This window comes from Thamnophis elegans, chromosome 2 (assembly GCF_009769535.1).
Source record: "Thamnophis elegans isolate rThaEle1 chromosome 2, rThaEle1.pri, whole genome shotgun sequence".
Taxonomy (NCBI): domain Eukaryota; kingdom Metazoa; phylum Chordata; class Lepidosauria; order Squamata; family Colubridae; genus Thamnophis; species Thamnophis elegans.
This window is the reverse complement of record NC_045542.1, coordinates 62,982,365-63,002,254: the sequence shown is the minus strand read 5'-3', so window position 1 is coordinate 63,002,254 and position 19,890 is coordinate 62,982,365. Positions and strand designations below refer to the sequence as shown.

The 19,890-nt window shown below is 37.7% G+C and overlaps 1 protein-coding gene across 1 annotated transcript in view; it reads right to left on the bottom strand.

Moving 5' to 3' along the window:
* PIK3R6 (phosphoinositide-3-kinase regulatory subunit 6) overlaps nt 1-19,890 on the bottom strand; it is a 33,387-nt gene that overhangs the window by 7,016 nt on the left and 6,481 nt on the right. The window contains exons 2-15 of the mRNA XM_032212064.1: nt 17,339-17,468; nt 16,108-16,191; nt 14,126-14,217; nt 12,362-12,430; nt 10,917-11,049; nt 10,458-10,527; nt 9,673-9,856; nt 6,837-6,984; nt 6,135-6,224; nt 4,212-4,665; nt 1,345-1,444; nt 1,129-1,230; nt 247-357; nt 71-161 (exon numbers count right to left, since the gene is read on the bottom strand). Of these exons, the coding sequence (XP_032067955.1) occupies nt 71-161; nt 247-357; nt 1,129-1,230; nt 1,345-1,444; nt 4,212-4,665; nt 6,135-6,224; nt 6,837-6,984; nt 9,673-9,856; nt 10,458-10,527; nt 10,917-11,049; nt 12,362-12,430; nt 14,126-14,217; nt 16,108-16,191; nt 17,339-17,351 (1,741 nt within the window). The 5' untranslated portion in view covers nt 17,352-17,468. The remainder of the gene's footprint in view (nt 1-70; nt 162-246; nt 358-1,128; nt 1,231-1,344; nt 1,445-4,211; nt 4,666-6,134; nt 6,225-6,836; nt 6,985-9,672; nt 9,857-10,457; nt 10,528-10,916; nt 11,050-12,361; nt 12,431-14,125; nt 14,218-16,107; nt 16,192-17,338; nt 17,469-19,890) is intronic.

The window sequence follows — 19,890 nt, the reverse complement described above, 5'->3', positions numbered from 1 at the left end:
GACCGATTACAGGTTTTGGGGATAAAACTGAAAATGCAATAAGTAGTAAATCTTGAAATGAAATACAGACCTTTGGAAGTGTTGAACTCTTCAAAGTTTATTCTTAACTCAGTGAGGAAAATGTCCTCAACTGGCTCCAAGGCAGCATTATTAAAAAAAATCTGAAAGACAAGAGATTCCTTCATCATTGGGTAAAATGTAATCATTTTTGTTTAAACTGATAATAAGTATTTCAAGACTACTGACCTTCACTGCATAGACTTGGAAGAAAACTGGCTGTAAGCCCAGACGCACATAATATGCAATCACATCAATAATGAACAATTCAGAGAGTGTGGATTTGCTTGGTGAAGAAAGCTGCATGGGATCAAAAATGATTACATCAGTTTATGCCATTTATATCTGCTATTTCTAGCACACATGATAGTAAATATAGAAGTATGATTAAGAAAAATATTCTTTAACTGAACCACATAGACTCTCTTGTCTAAAATACTGGAAAGTAAGGTATTTCTTTCTTCCCCTGCCCGCATTATTACACCAACAATGATAACCACACTTTTATGAAATATAAAAGAGAGTCGAGGTGGTGCAGTGGTTAGGGTGCAATACTGCAGACCACTTCAGCTGACTGTTATCTGCAGTTCAGTGGTTCTAATCTCACCGGCTCAAGGTTGACTCAGCCTTCCATCCTTCCGAGGTGGGTGAAATGAGGACCCAGACTGTGGGGGTGATATGCTGACTCTCTAAACCACTTAGAGAGGGCTGAAAGCCCTATGAAGCGGTATATAAGTCTAACTGCTATTGCTATAGTTAATGGTAGGGCTATGATCCCAAACACCGAAAGTGGTCTTTCACACACATAGGATGAAAGCAGGACAGTACATAGCACTCATGTTAAATTGGCTATTACAAGCTGAGGATTCTGATTAAGTTGAGTTGAGTTGAGTTTATTTGATTTCTATGCCGCCCAATCCCGAAGGACTCTGGGCGGCTTACAGAATAAAAAGAAATTAAGGCATGGTGAGAAGCAACTTCATGATGCTGATTTCTTCTGCTATCTCAAGAATGGGTCAGAAAATCTCATAGCTGTTTCTACACATACAGAAGGAAGGGCTTCTCTCCTACCATGGTGGCCAGCTTTGGAATCGTGTAACAGAGGGAATTAATATTGCTCTCGTACCACGGATCAGCTCTTCCAAGATAGGCCGCCAACTCACATGGCTCTCCCTGTTTTGGCAGACAAAAGAGAAGCAGGTTTTACTCAATACTGCACAGACAAAGTCCCATTGCAAAAAAATGGAGGACTTCCTCCCCTTCTATTATTAGCTGTAAGTCACTCACCTCAATAAGGGAAGAGGGTGATTGCTCTTCAACAAGAGGCACATAATAAAAATGTACTTTTAGCCTTTGTGTAAGAAACACCCGCCTGCTTTCTCGCTTCCTGGACATGGGGAAAAATAATTAATAAACCAATTTCATTGTATTTAAGTTCAATGACAATAAAGATTATACTTATAAGGTCTGATGAGACTTTTTCAGTAACAACTGATCTCTCCTTCTCTGGAGTCCTTAGCAAGCACAGTCTGAGCTGGTGATTTGCCTCCTTGTTACTCAACTATATAACACAATCAGTTAACTAGTACTGGGGATGTTACCTAGTTGGGTAATAAAAAGTCTGCATGCTAACAACCAAGCTTGAGCAGCACTAAGGAATCTACAGTTGAACACTGAGATACATGAAGGTGTGGTTATATAAATGGCAAACCCCACACTCACTACCACTGATCCATGTTACCTAGTCAAGTAATGAAATGTCTGCAACCAAACAAACCTAACCTTAACCCTAGCCCTAACCAAACAACCAAGTTCAGAGAGCACCAAAGGCTTCTCAATTCAACACTAACATTATATTATCTTCTTTTCTCTCTCTTCCTCCCTCCATCCCTCTCTCTCTCCTTCTCTCTCTCTCTCAGTGCGTGTGTGTCTATGTCTGTGTGTTCTGATTGAGAAAATATTGGAAGATGTATTAATGTGCTATAGTACTCTGACAATACTTAAGTAACTTTGGCTTACAGCTAAGCAGGTTCAGACTAAATATTTGAATTGGACACACCAAGAGAGATCAGGTTGACTAAGCTGGGAAGACGGAAGTATCTTGGAAAAGGGCAAAACAACATGTATATTAAGTTATCAAGTGTTGAGCATTAACCAGAAGGAGATATGACTTTATCTTTTTGACAGTTATGAAGTTGGTGTCTAAGAATCTATATCCGTGATGGCGAATATTTTTCTGCTTGGGTGCCAAAAGGGCATGCACGAGTGTGATAGTGGGCATACATAGATGCCCACACCCACAATGCAATGCCCTCCCCCTTGTGCATGCATGCACAACCCCCCTCCCCCCCCATGCAGGCATGCCTCACTAAAGCCTCCAGAATTTCAGTAGGCCTGTTGCGCCATTTTTTGCCCTTCCCAGGCTCTGGAAGCTTTCCTAAAGCCTGGGGAGGGTGAAAATGGCCTCCCCTGCCCTCTGGAAGGCTGAAAATCTGCTGGCCAATGTGCGCATATGTGCTGGAGCTGATATAGGGCAACACCTTGTGTGCCCTCAGATATGGTGCCATGTGCCACCTGTGGCACGCATGCCATAGGTTCACCATCATGGATCTATATCATTCTCTTAAAAAAGCAAATTCTTTCATTATTTCTCAATTTGTGGCTTCCTCTTTCTTGGGTCTTCCCTACACCTTTTTATAGAATGTGTGTGTGGGGGGAACCCAAGCACTCATGCTGCCAAGCTTCCTATGAGCCTTCTACTGCTAGCATAATATGACAAATGATCAAGACAAACTACATTCTACAGCATGTTAAAAGGTTTAATCCACTATAATGAGATACTGCAATTCCATTGTAAACTTTCTCCTCAGAATGTCCTCAGACTTGTTGGATGAATTATAATGAATTATAACAAGTTACATTAACATCTAGCATTAATCTTTCAGAACAAAGTATGGGTAGTTGCCATATCACATTTTTCTTCTGCTGGAGTTGAAAGGGCATATATTCTGCTCAATAAAAGGCATCTTTTTCATACAAAATGTTTTTATTTATTTATTTGGGGTTTTTCCCCTCTTATCTTTACTACTTTGTAAGTAACACAAGGTGGTGAACATACCAAATACTCTTCCTCCCACCTATTTTCCTCTCCAAAACAATCCTGTGAGGTGGGCTGGGTTAAGAGAGGGTGACTGGCCCAAAGTCATCCAGCTGGCTTTTTGCCTAAGGCAGGACTAGAACTCAGTATTTCCTGGTTTATAGGCCAGCACCTAAAACATTTTATTATTGTTGTTATTGTATTCATAATTTAAAGCTTGCTGGAATGACTTATGTATGTATGTATGTATGTATGTATGTATGTATGTATGTATGTAAAGTTGTAGAAAAAGCCCACTTACTACCCTTTCAGTTTAGATGAGCTAATTAAAAAAAATACTCTGGTTTGAAAAGAAGCAGTTAAATAATTAGGAAATAGTACTAATTTCCTTTTGTGAAGCAGCAAAAAATAGTATGCTATGGTTGAATGCTGCCTGAATATAAAACCATGGCCTGTTAGTGGTTAACAAAGATGCTAATGGTTAGTTGATGTGAGGCCACTGGCAAAATATTATCAGACTACAAAGCGGAATTGTTCCTGCAAATGTTTCTAGTTTGTTATTTCCATTGCTTGTGCATATGCAGGAGTTCAATTTTGAAAACAAAAACAATAAAATAAAGATATAACCTCCCCTATCTCATATGTCATAAATTCATTCCCAACCTGGCAATGTAGGCTTTAGTTACAGCTTATAAAAATTGACTAGCAAGCCAGAAAGAGTTGGCTAGCAGCCACAGAAAGATAGCTAGAATAATAATAACAAGAGAAAGGCAGTCATTGTTTGCCATGTCACTCACTGTAAGTGCTCTGGATGAGTGTTTTAATTTTGCTTACTGTTAAATTATATCTGATGTGCTATGGAAATATGGTCTACGTTTATGACTTGGGGACTTCAATTCCCAGAATTCCTGAATCACCCATGCTGGCTCAGGAATTCTGTAGTTGAGTTCCCCAAGTCATAAAGGGGCCATGGTTCCCTACCTCTGGTTTACATAGTACCCTAGTTGCTACCTGGTTGTCGCCCGAGGAGAAAGTATCTGCATTATACAATACTAACCTCAAAGAGTGATAGGCTTGGGCAAGGCGTCCCAATACCCTGTCATCACCCAGCACCAAGACACGAGCTGTATGCAGTTTTTTCACTTTAACTATTGGTTCCATGGTACTACCGCCAGATTTCCGGTGCAGTTTCCCAGTCTGCTTTGCACCTTGGCCACTGCAATTACTTTGAAGCAAAGCTATGCTATCTGCATATTTTTTCTTCATGCAACCCTTTCTCTGGAGTCGAGAATGCTCAGTCTCAGCATTGCAGGAAGTTGGCATGTCATCAGCCAGAAAGGGCAAGTCCCGCTCAATCCCACTGTCATTGGAGAGCACAGAGAAACGCGTCTGTTCACAGCAGTCATACTCTGGCACCAGATCTTGAAATTCAAAACCATCCAGTCCTGGACTCAGAGAATCCTGTTCACCACACTGACTCGGTGAACGGAGAAACTGCACCAACTCTTTCCCTAAAATGAGGAGATAATGTGAGATTTCGGGAAAGCCCTCATAAACCTGAAGCCAGTATACAATGGCTTCTTATGCAAGATAAATTTTAGGCTGAAGCTTTGGTTAATGAAGGTAACATAGCTGAACATAAAGTAATGAACATGCTGCCACAAAAAGCCTTAATATCTTTCTCCTTGAGAAGACTAGAACTTTAAAATGTTCTGCTGGGGGAAAAAAACACCACTATCTTCTGGGTTTTTGCAGTAAATAATATATCTGAGGGCTGAAGAATAGCCATGGTAATGAAAATGAGGTACTAATTCTAATGAGAAGTGATTGTATTCCAAATAAAAACATCCATTTAACACAAACTTTAGTTGTAATTAAATCATATTCATGGGTTTAAAAGATTTGCTTTTATTTTAAAATTTTGCTCTTTTAAAAATGCGGTAGGTTTTCAAATATTTATTCATTTTTTAAAAAAAAATGATGAGCTGCTTGTATACAAATGATTACATGTTTTAACAGCATTAAATGATAAAGAGCACACACAAAAATATAGCAGAATAAAAAACATGGTGAATCGGATTACCCCTCACAATCATTTCAAATGTGCACTTAAAATGTTTCTATTTTTAATGCATTGCTTTTATGAATGAAGCCTATGTATTCATTTTCATAAGATATATTTCCTGGATAGCATTCACATCACATCCAAACCACTGTTCTCACTCATGGGGGAAGTGAAATCATTCAGAAATCTATCAGTCCTTTTCATGCTGCACCATCCACTCTTAGAAAAGCTTTCTTTGTGATCCAACTATTGATGTGGAATACTATCTGCCATTTATTTATTTGTTTGCTCATTGTTTCTTTTCCTGTTACATAGCTTATTTGCATCCAAAGTCCCAAAGATACTTTTCAAAAGGCAACTGGACTTTGTTTTTTCCTGGAAGTCATTTTGGTTCTCATCCAAGAAACTTCTTCAGTCCTGACTCTGAAGCTTCTTGGATGAGAAGCAAAACATCTTCAATGAAAAACAAAGTCCAGTTGTCTTTGAAAAAGCACTTTCGGGGAAACCCTGACCTGGATGACTGAGAATCTCCATAGACATTTGCATCCAAAGCTTCCTTCAAATAAACAACTTCCTGATTCAGAGCTTCCTTGTTCATGTATCACCTTAAGCCCTTAAGAAGCTTTCTTAACCACTAAAGTTGGCCTGCTTCTTATTAAGATAAAAAAAAAAGTAAATAGTGAGATTGTGGTTATTGCTTACCCACACTCTCCACCCACAGTGGCTTAAAGGCTTCCTAGCATTACCCAGCCATCATTGAGATAATATAAAGCCTTTTATCATGATCTTTATATCAATGCAATGATATGTGGCTGAGTCTAAAAGACACTACAAGAGATCAGAGCGGACTCCACCACAAACTTTTCTGCCAGTTAGCTATAGTTCCATAACCCATTTCAGAGTTCAGATACTTACAAAGTTGGTCTTCATCAGTCCACAGGTGGAAGCTGATTTTAGGGTTGGGCAAAGGGATGTCCGAACTTTTGTCTACTGAAGAGTTCACCTCTGTAAAATATAAAAATCTTGCTGTTTATATATCACTTCAGGTTATAGTTTTGGCCAGTCAAGAAACAATGACAAAGTCTTAGAAAGAGATCAGAGAAATGTGAAAATTAATCTGGGAGAATGTTGGAATGTTGCTCTGCATTGGGTTATGGAACCTCACATTTCGTTCTCTGAAATAATGTTCAGGTAGAAAAACCACACAGCAAAATCTGATTAAATGTTAGATAAGTAGTTACTTTACAAGCAGCAACATTTTTATAGCGGGAGAGAGAAACTCAGATTTGGGGATAGGATTGCATACTCAGTTGCCACTTGATACCACTTTTACCCAGCTGTTATTGGCATTTTGCTGCTTTAGCTTTCTTTTTCTTAAAAACAACAACATCCTAATACAGTTCTTACGGGACTGATTTTGACATTGTTGCTTTTTGCTGCAACAAAAAGGATTGTAAAGCTCCATATAAGGAACAGATTGGATATATTCATCCTGCTGCCCATACTGGGAGAAATAAAGCATACAGGAGAGGGTATCACAAGTTCCCAAATCTCCTTCCCAAAAACAGCTCAGGGACCAAGACCTTCTTCTTCCAAGTTCCAGAATGCTGCACTTACTTCTCTCTGAAGGACTCAGCAGTGTGCTGTAGATGTTCTCAAGGGCCTCAACATATTGACTATATTCCACATTCATTTCTTCAACTGCATGTTCGGTTGCTGCCATCACTTCTTGGAAACAGTGTTCAATCTCATCTAAGGGCTTTGCCTATTAAAAGATAGAAGATGTAATTAGGTTTTACAAACTCCTAGGATGAAATTCAAATAAACAGACGTTTATATTGATCTACCGTGACTGTCATAATTCTCAGCTTTGTTTAAGTGGAAAATTGTTTTTTCACCAGGAAAGTGCAAACATGGAATACCTGATACAACTGACATATTTCTGGAAGTAATTTGATAACTGGGGTTTTTCATCCCCCCCCCCCCCCCAGTAATATGCTGATAAAAAAATATTCTTTACTAGGGTTAATAATGTCTGCATATTTTGTAATATTCATGTTAAATAATAAACAGCTCCTTCTTTTAATTATGGCTTGTTGAAATGCAAATCCTATCTACATTTTTCCCCAAAAACTAATTTCCACTATTTTTAATAGAGCTTCCTCCAAAGTAATGTTGATGTTTTATAGTTCTTATTGGCATTAAAGACAGAAGACTATTTCAAACAAAATCTGAAGGGGGTTTAAAGGGACAGCTCTATTTTTGATGATTACATCACTCAATACAAGCAGAGAGATTTCAAGATGAATTAATACATATTATTAATCAATCAGTTTTCAATGTTATTAATATGTACAATCTTAAATGGAATTCATAATAATATTAGTTTTAATGTTTGGCAAGGATAATCCAATATAAGAAATACTAGAAAAATAAATTTGTGACAGGGATTAAATAACAGTGGATTGGAAGTTAAATATGAATTAGCAATGTGATGTAGTTGCCAAAATAGCAAATGAAATGTTATGCCGCATCCTTAGCAATACAATTTACAAATCATGGAAAATAATTATTCCCATTTTGTCTGCTTTAGTCAGACCCTGCCATCCTAAGTGTAAATTGGATGATCAAAGGACTAGAAACTAATTCCTATGGATAAAGGTAAATATGTTTAGCGTTGAAAAGAAAAGCTTGAGGATCATAAATAGCATTCTTCAAATACCTCAAAGGATATTACACAGAAGATGGATGAAAAATCCTTAGTCATTGTTCACATTGTTCCATATGTCATGCACAAGGCAGATAAATATGGATATAACTTAGAGAAAGTCAGATTCTTAATTGAATGCTATAAAAATTTTCCTAAAAGAAAAATTAGTTCAACAGATAAACCAATTTCCCTCTTTGGATGTGTTTAAGCAGAGGATGGAGAATCATTTTTCAGGGCTACTTAATTCAGATCACAGCACAGAGTAGTGAAACTCAGAGGGGCACTTAAAACTCTGATTCCAAATTACAGGAAGATTTTGATTTGTAAAAAAATGATATGTTGGTTGATGAGTTTAGAATGGGGCAAAGAGCTTTTCCCAATTGCCAAATGAATTATTCTAATGAGAACATGCTGTATATGGGTGTATGCAGGGCAGGGAAATAATGGCTCATGAGTAATGACATCATGAAAATACCATCAGTTGTATAACTATTGTGATGCAAGTACATAACTGCTGCATTTGTGTGATAGTATTATTACACACGTCATTTTGCGATTATCATGGTCTGTTACTGATGAAACTGGTTCTCCCTGCCCCAAATAATCCAGAAGGTACTGGTTTATATGCCCCACAAACACCAATGGTGTGTTTGGAGGATGACAAAAGTTATACAGATGTTGAATTCAAAACCCATATGATCTCTGGAAATGGGGACAGCACTGGATTTTTCGATTTCACCTTCTGAAATAGAAAGCAATATTTTCCACAAATGTGAAGGGAGGTGATGGATTAAGAAAAACTAAAGTCCAAAACAATCTCCACTTTAAGTCAACAGGGCTTTGGAAGGTGTAATGGATTCACCGTTTCATTATTTTCTTTAACTATATTTAGGATTGCCCTGTTATTTATCGAGGCTTGTTCAACAAAAGTTGGGAACATTTTTAATGTAGAAAAATCCATACTTTAGCCCTGTACACAATGATGAAAAATCTGCTACATTTTATGCAATATGATATCAAACTCTCAGGTATATCAATAAGCCATTCCTCATCTAATTCTCTGCCTTTCTCAATTATTATAAAATCTTACAGAAAATAGTTCGTTTGAAGTTATAAAAATGCCTATTTCACAAAATGTTTGCAGGAAAGCAGTCATTTAAATCTTTTGTAATGCAGCTCATTTTTATTACTGTGAGGTTTAGCTTTGAGAAATCTATAGTACAGCATATTTATCAGATTGGTGGCTAAATATCAAGAAAGCTTTTACTTAGGCTAAATGTTTGCAGGAAAACAAGCATATTTCCAAGAATTAGTCTTTTATCTGTAGGATTACTGGCTTTGTTACTATTTCCCACTCCAACTTTTTTTTAACCTTAAGGGAAAAAATGTAGTCTTTTATTTCTATGTATTCCAATACATTTCTTTTTCTTTAAAAAGCAAAAAGCTTCCAGGTGTGTTAGACTTTAACTTCAATAGTTCACAGCCTGTTGAAAATTATGTGAGTTGATGTCCAAGAAGGTAAGGGAATTCTGTCTTTCTTGGGCAACCTTGAGCAGTACACATGTATCTATTTATGAACTGAAAATGAAATCCCATCTTGATGCAGCGCTCTGAGAAAGAAGGAAGTTAAAAATCTCCATCTATAATATTCAGAGTGAAAATGTTATTTTAAGGGATTTTAGTTACTTCATTAATTCCATCATTAATCTGCAAAATCAAACCTTCCTTGTTTCTTCACAATACCTGAAATACTTCATGCAAGTTCCTCATATCACAATGTTCCTTCAGGCCTGTTTGGAAGGCATGTGCTATCACATAGATCATGCAGGACCTGGTACACTGGAACATTTGAGCAGCCTTGATTTCATCAACTAAAGCTTGGCATACAGCCCCAGAGAGCAAATCTGGATCAACAAACATGAAAATCCTAAGGAAATGAAGAGTTAATATATATTACATAAGCAGAACTTATTAGCTGTAGATATGAAAGTGAATCCAAGAGTCTGCATGGGAAACTAAAGGGCTCTGTAAACAATCAGTTCCATGCTTAAATCCACAATATTCCAGATTCAGTAACTTTAATGGTCCCTTCAGTATTAATGGTTTCATTTTGGTGTAGACACTTGATCTTTTACTCTAACAATTTATTTTTATGTGGACGTTTTATCACCAATTTAATAACAACAAGCTCTTCAACTAGATAGCACCATAAAGAAAAAGAACCCGGAAAGAAAAATCATAAATCGATTTACAATTTAACAAAGTTTAACTTAAATAGAAATCAAACAAAAGGCATTTTAAGAAGTCAGACTGATGTTCTTCTGCAACAAATATGTAACATCACACACATACAAAGCATACTTAAAAACTTGATAATAAACAACTTGGAAAACTTATTTCAGCCAGATGACCATAGAGCACCCATCGTTTTCATACACTTTTCAATTCACTGTCCCACCATATGATACAAAGTCCTAATTTTAGGATAGCTATAGGCACAAAAGACACATGGGAAGTGGCATACTTACTTATCCTGATAAGGGAATGAATCATTTTTGAGGCCTTGTTCTGCAGAGACTTTCCTTTGGTATAATATCCCTAGTGGATAAACACATATACAACAATCAAAATGCAAATGTCCATGGCCTGATTTTGATTCTAATAAGTAATTGGTTAAAGGAATAAAGCTCAAAATTGCCACCATGAGCTACTGGACAGCTTGAACAGTGAATAATTTTAAAACAGTCTTAACAAAAACATGAAATATGCTTACAGATAACCCTTTTATTGTGCAATCTTCCTGCATTATTCATGAAGTATTCTTGGGGAGAGATCCATGCATCACTGCATGTATAAAGAATAGTCCATCATAATTCTGCCATAATTTCTGGTCCCTTTTCCTTTGATGCGAATTTTACGTATTGGTTAATAAGCAGCCATTATATTAATACAAATACAACAAGCTAAAATAAATAAAGTTTGCCTACCTGGGATTGCCCGTTCTAGTTTCAGTTGGCCAGCATAATCCAAACCAATAGTGCAGAAAGGCTTGGGCAAAGTAAGCAGCTTCTTGAAGAAATCATAGACCCGCTCATATAGGTCATCAGATAAACAAGGCACCTGGGAAAATAACAGTAAATGTCAAAGCAGACGTTTCTTCATTTGAAACACATTTAATTCTCAGAGGCATAAGAATTTCTGCTGCAGGTACTAGTCACCGAATTTTTCAAAGTATAAGACGCACCGGAGTATAAGGCGCACCAAGATTTTGAAGAGGCAAATTAAAAAAAAGTTTTTGCACTCTGCAGACCTCCCAAAAACGGCCCATTTTTTTCACAAAAACGGGCCCGTCCCCCCCCCCCAAAAAAGGGCATGATTAGCCTTTAGGAGGCTTGTAGAGTGCTCCTGCGGGGGGGGAATGAAAAAAATGGCCTGTTTTTGTGAAAACAGGCCCGTTTTTTGTCAAAAAAGGGCATGCATAGCTTTTAGGAGGCTTACATAATGCTCCTGGGGGTTGGGGGGCAAAAAACAGCCCATTTTTCACTCATTTCTGCCCTCCCTAGCCCCCAGGAGCACTCTATAAGCCTCCTAAAGGCTATGCATGGCCATTTTGGTGAAGGGGTGGGGTTTTGGGAGGCAAAAAATGCTCCCCAGATTTTCAGCCTCTTTTTTGAGGGAAAAGGGTATGTCTTATACTTAAAATATGGTATGTTAAACATGAGTAGAAAGCAAATTGTAGGGTTATGGTAGGGTTATAGAATCCCCATTTATAAGTAGTCTACATTACTGATAATCTAGATACCATCACAAAATCAATGTTTTTGTTTGTTTTCTTTTCCCATTGATATAATAAACAATGCAGTGCACAGTAGGGGCCAGCATGGCCATTCATAAATATACTGCATCCTATTATCTGTATCTGTCAAAGCAAGCAGATTATGAAGTATCCATTAAGTCTTTACAAAACTCTGCTTCCTGTCCTAAAATCAGAGTCCCTGCATTCTTAATCTGTGTGTATGCACACAAATGTGCCTTTGAATCAGTGTTGACTCTTGGAGACTGCCTGGACAAGTTCCTGCAGTTTACTGGACAAGGTGTTTTGAGAGTGGTTTGCCATTTGCCTTCTTCCTAGGGCTGACAGAGTGGCCTGAAGTCACCGACCCTTCAGAAGGAACACATTTAATTCTCAGAGGTGTAAGAATTTCTGCTGCACAGGACAAGAACCCACAGTCTCCCAGTTTCTAGCCGGATGCCTTAACCACAACACCAGACTAGCTCTCTTTTTAATAATAAGCAAAGCATATATGTAGCAAACTATTCTTTATAAGTTCCTCCCATTGAAATGAGTATGGAGTCCCAGTGCCAAAATTAATGCCTGGTATCAAGGCATTGTAATCTATTAATCCCAGTCCTGAAGAAATAAGGTTCTTACTTTGATCAGCGTATACATCAGTGTGTGAACCAGGGGAATGATGTGCTTCTGATGGTTACATCTTTCTGCCTGAAAAAGCAGAGTTATGTTAAATATATTCTAAATATTGAATTCTTTTCTAAAGAAGAGAGGCAAAGTTTTCCAAAATAAAATCACAAAAGAGAGGAAGGCAACCAGCCAAAGCATTGCAGCAGCAATGCTTCTGAAAGAATACATAACAACCACTGTAAGAAAATCTCTTGAGCTTTGCTGTTTAATAATTAGTCTCTTCCTTATTCTGAAACATTCTGAAAAAAGGTGGTGAAGGGTTGAAAGCTATAGGAAGGTGTAATTTAAAGGGAAGTTTGAAGGAGCTAGGCATATATCCCACATCCAAAGGAGAATAAGCTTAGTTGAACAGCATTTGAGAAAACTGGTCCTAGACAAAAGTTTTTTTTAAATCACAAAACATATGAAAGGATTTACTGCAAACAAAGGGTTTTTTAATGATACTACTATGCCAAAGACAGAGTTGCTCTTAATGTATTTTTTCCACTGACATTACATTTTGAATTTTTACAAAAACACTGAAGATTTACTTTCATTAGGAACTGTGAAATGAATGGTTATTCAAATGAGCCTGCCAGAATTCTGGGAAACAATATTGATATTATCTGTCTCTAGCCAGACGATCCTTTACTCCTAAAATTAAGGGCTAGGAAAGAAAACTAGCAAAAGCAGCAAAACAAAAGAGACAAATTAAGGAACATCGGTCTCTGGTCAACCCTACAGAGATCATTGTAGGTGTGATAAACTGAGATAAAGCAATCTGAAAGAAAATTGACCTGCAAATTAGATGATGCTATGAATTCTTGACCTTGAAAGAGTGCATGCTTTTACATTGGGATTTGGTAAGCATAGGTGAGACTTTAATCTAGAGCAATGCAGACATCCTTTTCTCCCCCCCCCCCATATTTTTTTAGGTAAGGGCTACTTAATATTTTTAGGAACTTTGCACCCACAAAAAGGTAGGACCAAAATTTTGTCCTTAATTATTAATTTTGGGATTTTGAAAAGTAAGATAAATTTGCTTAGTCTGATTTAGGTTAGACCGTTTTGCCTAACCCTAACCCATTCTTTTTAGAATAATGGCTCGAAAAACATTCTGTGGGCTGAACTTTCACAATTTGTAATTGAATTTCAGCAGTGCAATTTTAGGGGACTGGCTGCATGTGTTCCCAGCCCAAGAGTTGTTCACTCCTGTTCTGGCTGACAATAAGTTGCACTGATGAAATGTCTGCACAAGAAAACCACGAAGCTCAGAAAGCACCATGGACCCCAGGGAAGAAATCCCTATGTTTCAGCTGCAAGAGAAGATAGCATTGCTAACATCTCCCTCAGGATACTATGCCCAAGTCCCTGAGAGAAAGCCAATTTCATTCTTTCTAAATCCAGAAGAGTAAGATTGACCATAAAACATAGTTTTATATTCATGATCAAGTCTGTCGGGGTTAATAAGATTACCCCCAAACATAAGTAAGGTCACTTGCCTATTTGATTGTTAGATTTACATTCCACTTTTTCTTCAAGAGATTAAGGGATTTAACATCTCAATTTATTTTATTACAAAACCCAACTACCTGCTAAAGCAGGTTGGATTACAAGAGAGTGACTGAGTAACAAAGCCACCCACTGAGTTTTCATGGCTGAAGGTCGCCTTGACCTAAATCTCCATGGTCCTAATCCAACACATTTACTATTACATCATGGTAATTCATTTCTTACTCTTTCGAGTTCTTTCACCAAAATTTTAATCCAGAGGATTCCATTTTGGGGATTCCGGTCCATTTTCTTGTGCAAGGTCCATCTCAGCATCCCTGTGAGATCAAAATCAAAGTATCTATTAATGTTTCATTTATTAATCCAAGGATACAGTATAAAAATAATGGAATTCATAGGAGAGGGAAGGCTAGATTGCAATATGTACAGGAAAATCTCTCAGGATATAGGTGTCTTTCAGTATGTTTTACAGGTAAGGGCTCATCTATGTGATCATTAGTTTTAAGTACAATTAAACATATTAATAATTCTTTCCAGTCCTAAAACTGAGGTATTCATTTCCACCTCGGATAGGAATTTGCTCCAAAGATGTTTTTAACAAGCTATAGTATTGCATTAAAAAAATCTGAACAAAAATACTTACCGTATTTTTCAGAGTATAAGAAGCACCTTTTCCCCTTAAAAACGAGGCTGAAAATTTGGGTGTGTCTTATACACTGAATACAGCATTTTTTGCCTCCTGAAACCCCACCCCCTTCACTAAAATGCCCATGCATAGCTTGTAGAGAGCTCCTGAGGGCTGGGGAGGACAGAAATGAGCAAAGAAAGGCCATTTTTGGCTCAATTCCCCCCCACCAGCCCCCAGGAGCACTCTATAAGCTTCGTAACACCCTTTTTTTGACAAAAGAACGGGCCCGTTTTTGTGAAAAATGGGTCAATTTTTGCCCCCACCCACCCCAGGAACACTCTACAAGCCTCCTAAGGGCTATTCATGCCCTTTAAAAAAAACGGGCCTGTTTTTGCGAAAAACAGGTCATTTTTTGGAGGTTTGCAGAGTGCAAAAACTTATTTTTTAATTTGCCTCTTCAAAACCTTGGTGCATCTTATACTCCAAAAAATACGGTACATTGTCTTTTGTCTATAAAGATTCTCAATCATTCAGGTCATGGTTGTCCCAACAGTGCTTTTCAAAAGGGAATTGGACTTTCTTGATATTTTTCTTGAAAATGTTTCACTTCTCATCTAAGAACTGAAGAACTAAAGAAGCTTCTTGGATGAGAGTGAAAGATTTTTTTAAGCCCACAAAAGTCCAGTTGCCTTTTGAAAAGTATCTTTGGGACATTACATTGCCTTGATTTAACTTCAGTACTTCAGGTTAACAATACAGCATTTGTTATGTTATGGAACAACACTAATCCCATCATACAAATGGCCAGATAGCACAGGCTAAAAAAAGCTAAGAGAAATGGATATTGATACTGGTTGGAACACACCATAATCTGTCTTTAATGTTTTGTTGCAATTATCTTCGCACAACACAACTAATCTCGGCAAATATATCACCACTGTGAACTCATATACAAAGATAAAGTGTGGCTTCATAGAAAGTAGTGAGATTGCTTTTAAAACTATCTTGCTGCCTGAAATCTTTCAACTAGAGATAACCGTTGGAAATTTCATCTTTACAAAACATGTTCTTTGACAATGAGCGATTGCTTCTTCTCTGTAGTTTTACTGGTAATAAGGAAGAATTTAATGGGCAGAGATTTGTCCTCTAGGATCAGATCAACTACTTCACCTTTTGAGAAGTATCTCACCAAGTAAGGTATCTAGAAACAAATTCCAAGTGAATGACATCCAAGCATGGACAGTCACGCTTTTCTTCCTCCAGATTATGTAGGCAGAACATGTAGGAGATGACCAAGCTGAGCCTGAGGGAGGGGTCAAATGTGTTTTCAGTCTCAAGTCCCTTCATACCCGCAAGGTCCAGCCCACTTTGAATTCCATTGGCTCTTATCTACCACTAATTTCCTTTATTAATTAATAAATTAGTTAATGGTTCAGATTCTTGAAGAGAGCTTAATCTTGCTATAGACCTTTCTATTCATTTGAACTGCCTGGACTTCCTGATTTCCTGTATTGACAGAATGGGTGTAAACACATAACAACCAATTTCTTGGAAGGCTGGTTATCTGTAGTGATCTTACCTCTCTCACTTTGGAAGGCTGGATGGTAGCCATCAAGTTCCCGAAGAAGGGCATGCACACTTCGGAGAAAGTCTGACTCAACCTCTTAAAGCAAAAAAGGAAATCAACATGAGGAAAGAGGTTCAGTGATTTCTAATTTTTTAGTTTCATACAAACTTATGTAAGCTTACATTTACATAACCCCATCATCAAATGCAAAATCCTAGTCATATATAACTAGAGTTATTAGTTCCTATTTGAGATATATACTCTTAGCTAAGCAGCATTAGAGTTATGACTAGTAGATCAATATTGTAGAACATGGATTTTTTATAAAATCAAAATATCTGTTTATTTTCAGCAGTATTTTCCATACCCGCTTAATTTCCTGGGTAGTATTAACAAACAAAATTTGAAGGATACCATGTGTAAACAATTCAATTGGTAAAAAAAAAACCCACCTGTTTTTTTTTTATTTAAACAACCCATCAGCAATTACTATCAACCATTCCATAAAGAGGAAAAAAAATTACAACAATATTCCTTTTTTATATTAAGTGAGCTTAATCAAGCTTATAGTAGTTTTCTCATGAAGTCTTTAAGTATAAATAATGCTTAATTTCAAGGCACCCTAATACTGTTTCTTTGGGTGTTCCTTGTGTTTAATGAGCATAGCTAGCTCTTGTAATGGAATTGGCAATTGAGGTTGGGAATGGAGTTAATAGCCTGGCTAGCTTGGACCTTGGGACACAGTGGCTCAGTGGCTAAGACACTGAGCTTGTTGGTCAGAAAGATAAGCAGTTCAGCGGTTCGAATCCCTAGTGCCATGTAACAGAGTGAACTCCTATTACTTGTCCCAGCTTCTGCCAACCTAGCAGTTTGAAAGCATGTAAAAATGCAAATAGAAAAATAGAGACCACTTTGGTGAGAAGGTAACAGTGTTCTGTGCACCTCTGGCATTTAGTCATGCCGACCACATGATCACTGAAATGTCTTCGGACAGTGCTGGCTCTTTGGCTTCGAAACAGAGGTGAGCACCATCCCCTAGGGTTGGGAATGACTAGCACATATGTGCGAGGGAACCTTTACCTTTACCTAGCTTGGACCTCTGCAGGGGAGGAAGCAGCAGAGACCTGATCCTCTCATATATTTTATTTTTGTTCCCCCTCAACAGGGAAGGGATAGCAAAAGAAAACTGAAACCATGTCACACTTCCTAATTAGAATCTCATGGTTTAATACCAAGCACAAACCTGGGTTTTCCATATCTGGTCAGTGTTTAAAGGAGTTGATTGCAAGCTTAATTGTAGCAACGTTTTTTGGAGAGCTAGGTGAACGGAGGAGTCAGTTTCACTCAGCATGGCCTCAGGTCCTCTACTGTTTCTGTAAAATAAGATGATGTGTAAGACAGATATTGTGTACTACTGCATGGAAGAGCGAAGGATGAAATGATTTGCTTCCCACAACAGTTCAGTATTCAGAACAACATCCACGGTCACACAAGTGCATGAAATAAGATTTCCCTTTCCCTCCTATAGCTACAGCCCACCCCCAGCGCTGTAATCCTCTAGACCAGTGTTTCTCAACCTTGGCAGTTTGAAGATGTATGGACTTCAACTCCAAGAATTCTCGGAGTTGAAGTCCACAAGTTGCTGGCTGGGGAATTCTGGGAGTTGAAGTCCCCACATCTTCAAACTGCCAAGGTTGAGAAACAGTGCTCTAGATCTTGTGAGGTCGGCCATCAATAGCACAAACTATTGCTATTCAGCATGCTGGCAGGCAGAACAGGGGTTATCTAAGATCCTGAACAGGCAGATACCTATGGGATACTTGTTCTGTAATTGTAGATACAGTTGTATAGACCATCCTAGATTCCAAGCACAGGAAACGATGTTGAAATGGCTTCCAAGGTAAGCATAGGAAATGACATTGTGAAGATCTGGCAGGAGAAAATTCAGAATGACAAGATTCTGAATACAACACTCTGAGACTGCCATAAATCAAGAAGGTCTCACTTACCTCGGTATGATATACAGGGCATAAGGAAACTCATGATGAAAGTTCAGCTAGCCAAACAACAATAAGCTAATCATTTATATTACAGGATCTATATACCCAGCCAGATCTCTGCAATAGGCTGTTTAAACCTGTCAATTTCCATCATGTAGAAACATACCTAAAATAGACTTGCTTTACCTGCCTCACCAGTGTTGACAATACCTGCAGATATTTGAAAGGATTAGCAAGTGGAATGTGTTGTCACTTCCCTCTTGCCCTGAAACTATAGATCTCTTAACATGTTTGAAACCAGGAGTCAAGCCAGAATACCTGAAATATCTGATAATATCTTCAAAGTGTCCAGAGTCTTCTGATATGGAAATTTTCTTGTCATAGGCTCTCCCTGACCAATTTCATCCTGAAGCTCTTTGGAAGAAGGCATCACAAGCCTGCCAGAAGCCACATGGATTTAGTGGCTTTGTCCCCTTGCCATATTTTCCACACTCCAGTGTATTTGGCCCAGTTCTGAGGCAATTATCCAGCACCTTTGGACTCAGAGCTTAATGGTAAAAGCCAACCTTGTAAAATGCTTTTCTTGTTAGCTATTCCATAGCCTCACATCAACTGGCCTCCCCAAACCATACAGGCTGGGCTACACTGTGGAGTTCATGCATTCGTCCTTGAGAATGAAGCCGATGAGTCCAAGCACAGATAATGGCATTCATTTCTCCTCAGCTGCAAAGCAAGAAGTGCCACCACAACAATCTTTTGAAATGCGGGTGGATTTATACCAGTGGTTATTCCAAAATGTGCTAACACTTTCCTCTTAAATATCAACATGCACATAGACATACTCACAAGAATTCAAGTGACAAGACATGGGCTTAAAGATTTCTAGAGAAGTAACTATGTCTGCCCTGTGAAACAAAATTAATGTAAACTTTCAGGATATTTTTGAGACATTAGGATTCAGAGACTCATACAAAGAATGCATAAAACAAAGATAGGCATGTAGCGGTCTGAAGGTTTCATTTAGTTCCCTGAATCCTTCCAAGCCCCTTTGGATATTGCTATCAAAGAACAATTTTTAATGTGACAAAAATAATAATCAAATTCAGTAACTGTATTTATTAAATTTAAAATTAATTGCGTTTAGATGTTGTTCTGGGCTCATTCATTTTTGACAGTACAGCTCTGGTATGCAATTCAATAGGCAATTCCGCTACCTTCTTCCATATTGTACATTTATGGTACTTTTATTGTCCTGGTTTTTTTTTAAAAAATAACTGGGGATTAAAAAAAAACCCAAAATATTGTGTGGCTATAAAAAGTTAGAAATTTGCAAACAAAGATGTGGGATAAAGTGCCCGGGTACTTCTATCCACTGATGATTTTTTTTTCTTAGCCTTCCCAACTAATTTACTCATTATTCATCTTGAGTACCAAGCAATTTTCCAGCTGTTCACAAAGAAATGTATAAAAGTTAATTCCCATCAGAAAAGAAACCTGGACAATTTTACATAATTAATAAGCTGCAAGTTTCACTGATATTAGAGGTGGGGAAACTCCTACCATTTTGCCAGACACTAAGAAGACAGTTAGAAAAAAATATTTCCACCCCAAAATACTTAGGGATGTATCTGGAAATGATGGGAAATGATTCAGTTATTCTAATTCTTCCTAAAGAAACTGTATGATTTCAATTTTCTGATTGAGAGAAAGTTATAAGCAAATACTTGACAACATGCATCTCACTCGATCAAGCCTCTCTTACCTAGATTACATTCAGCTGCTAACTGGCATGCTT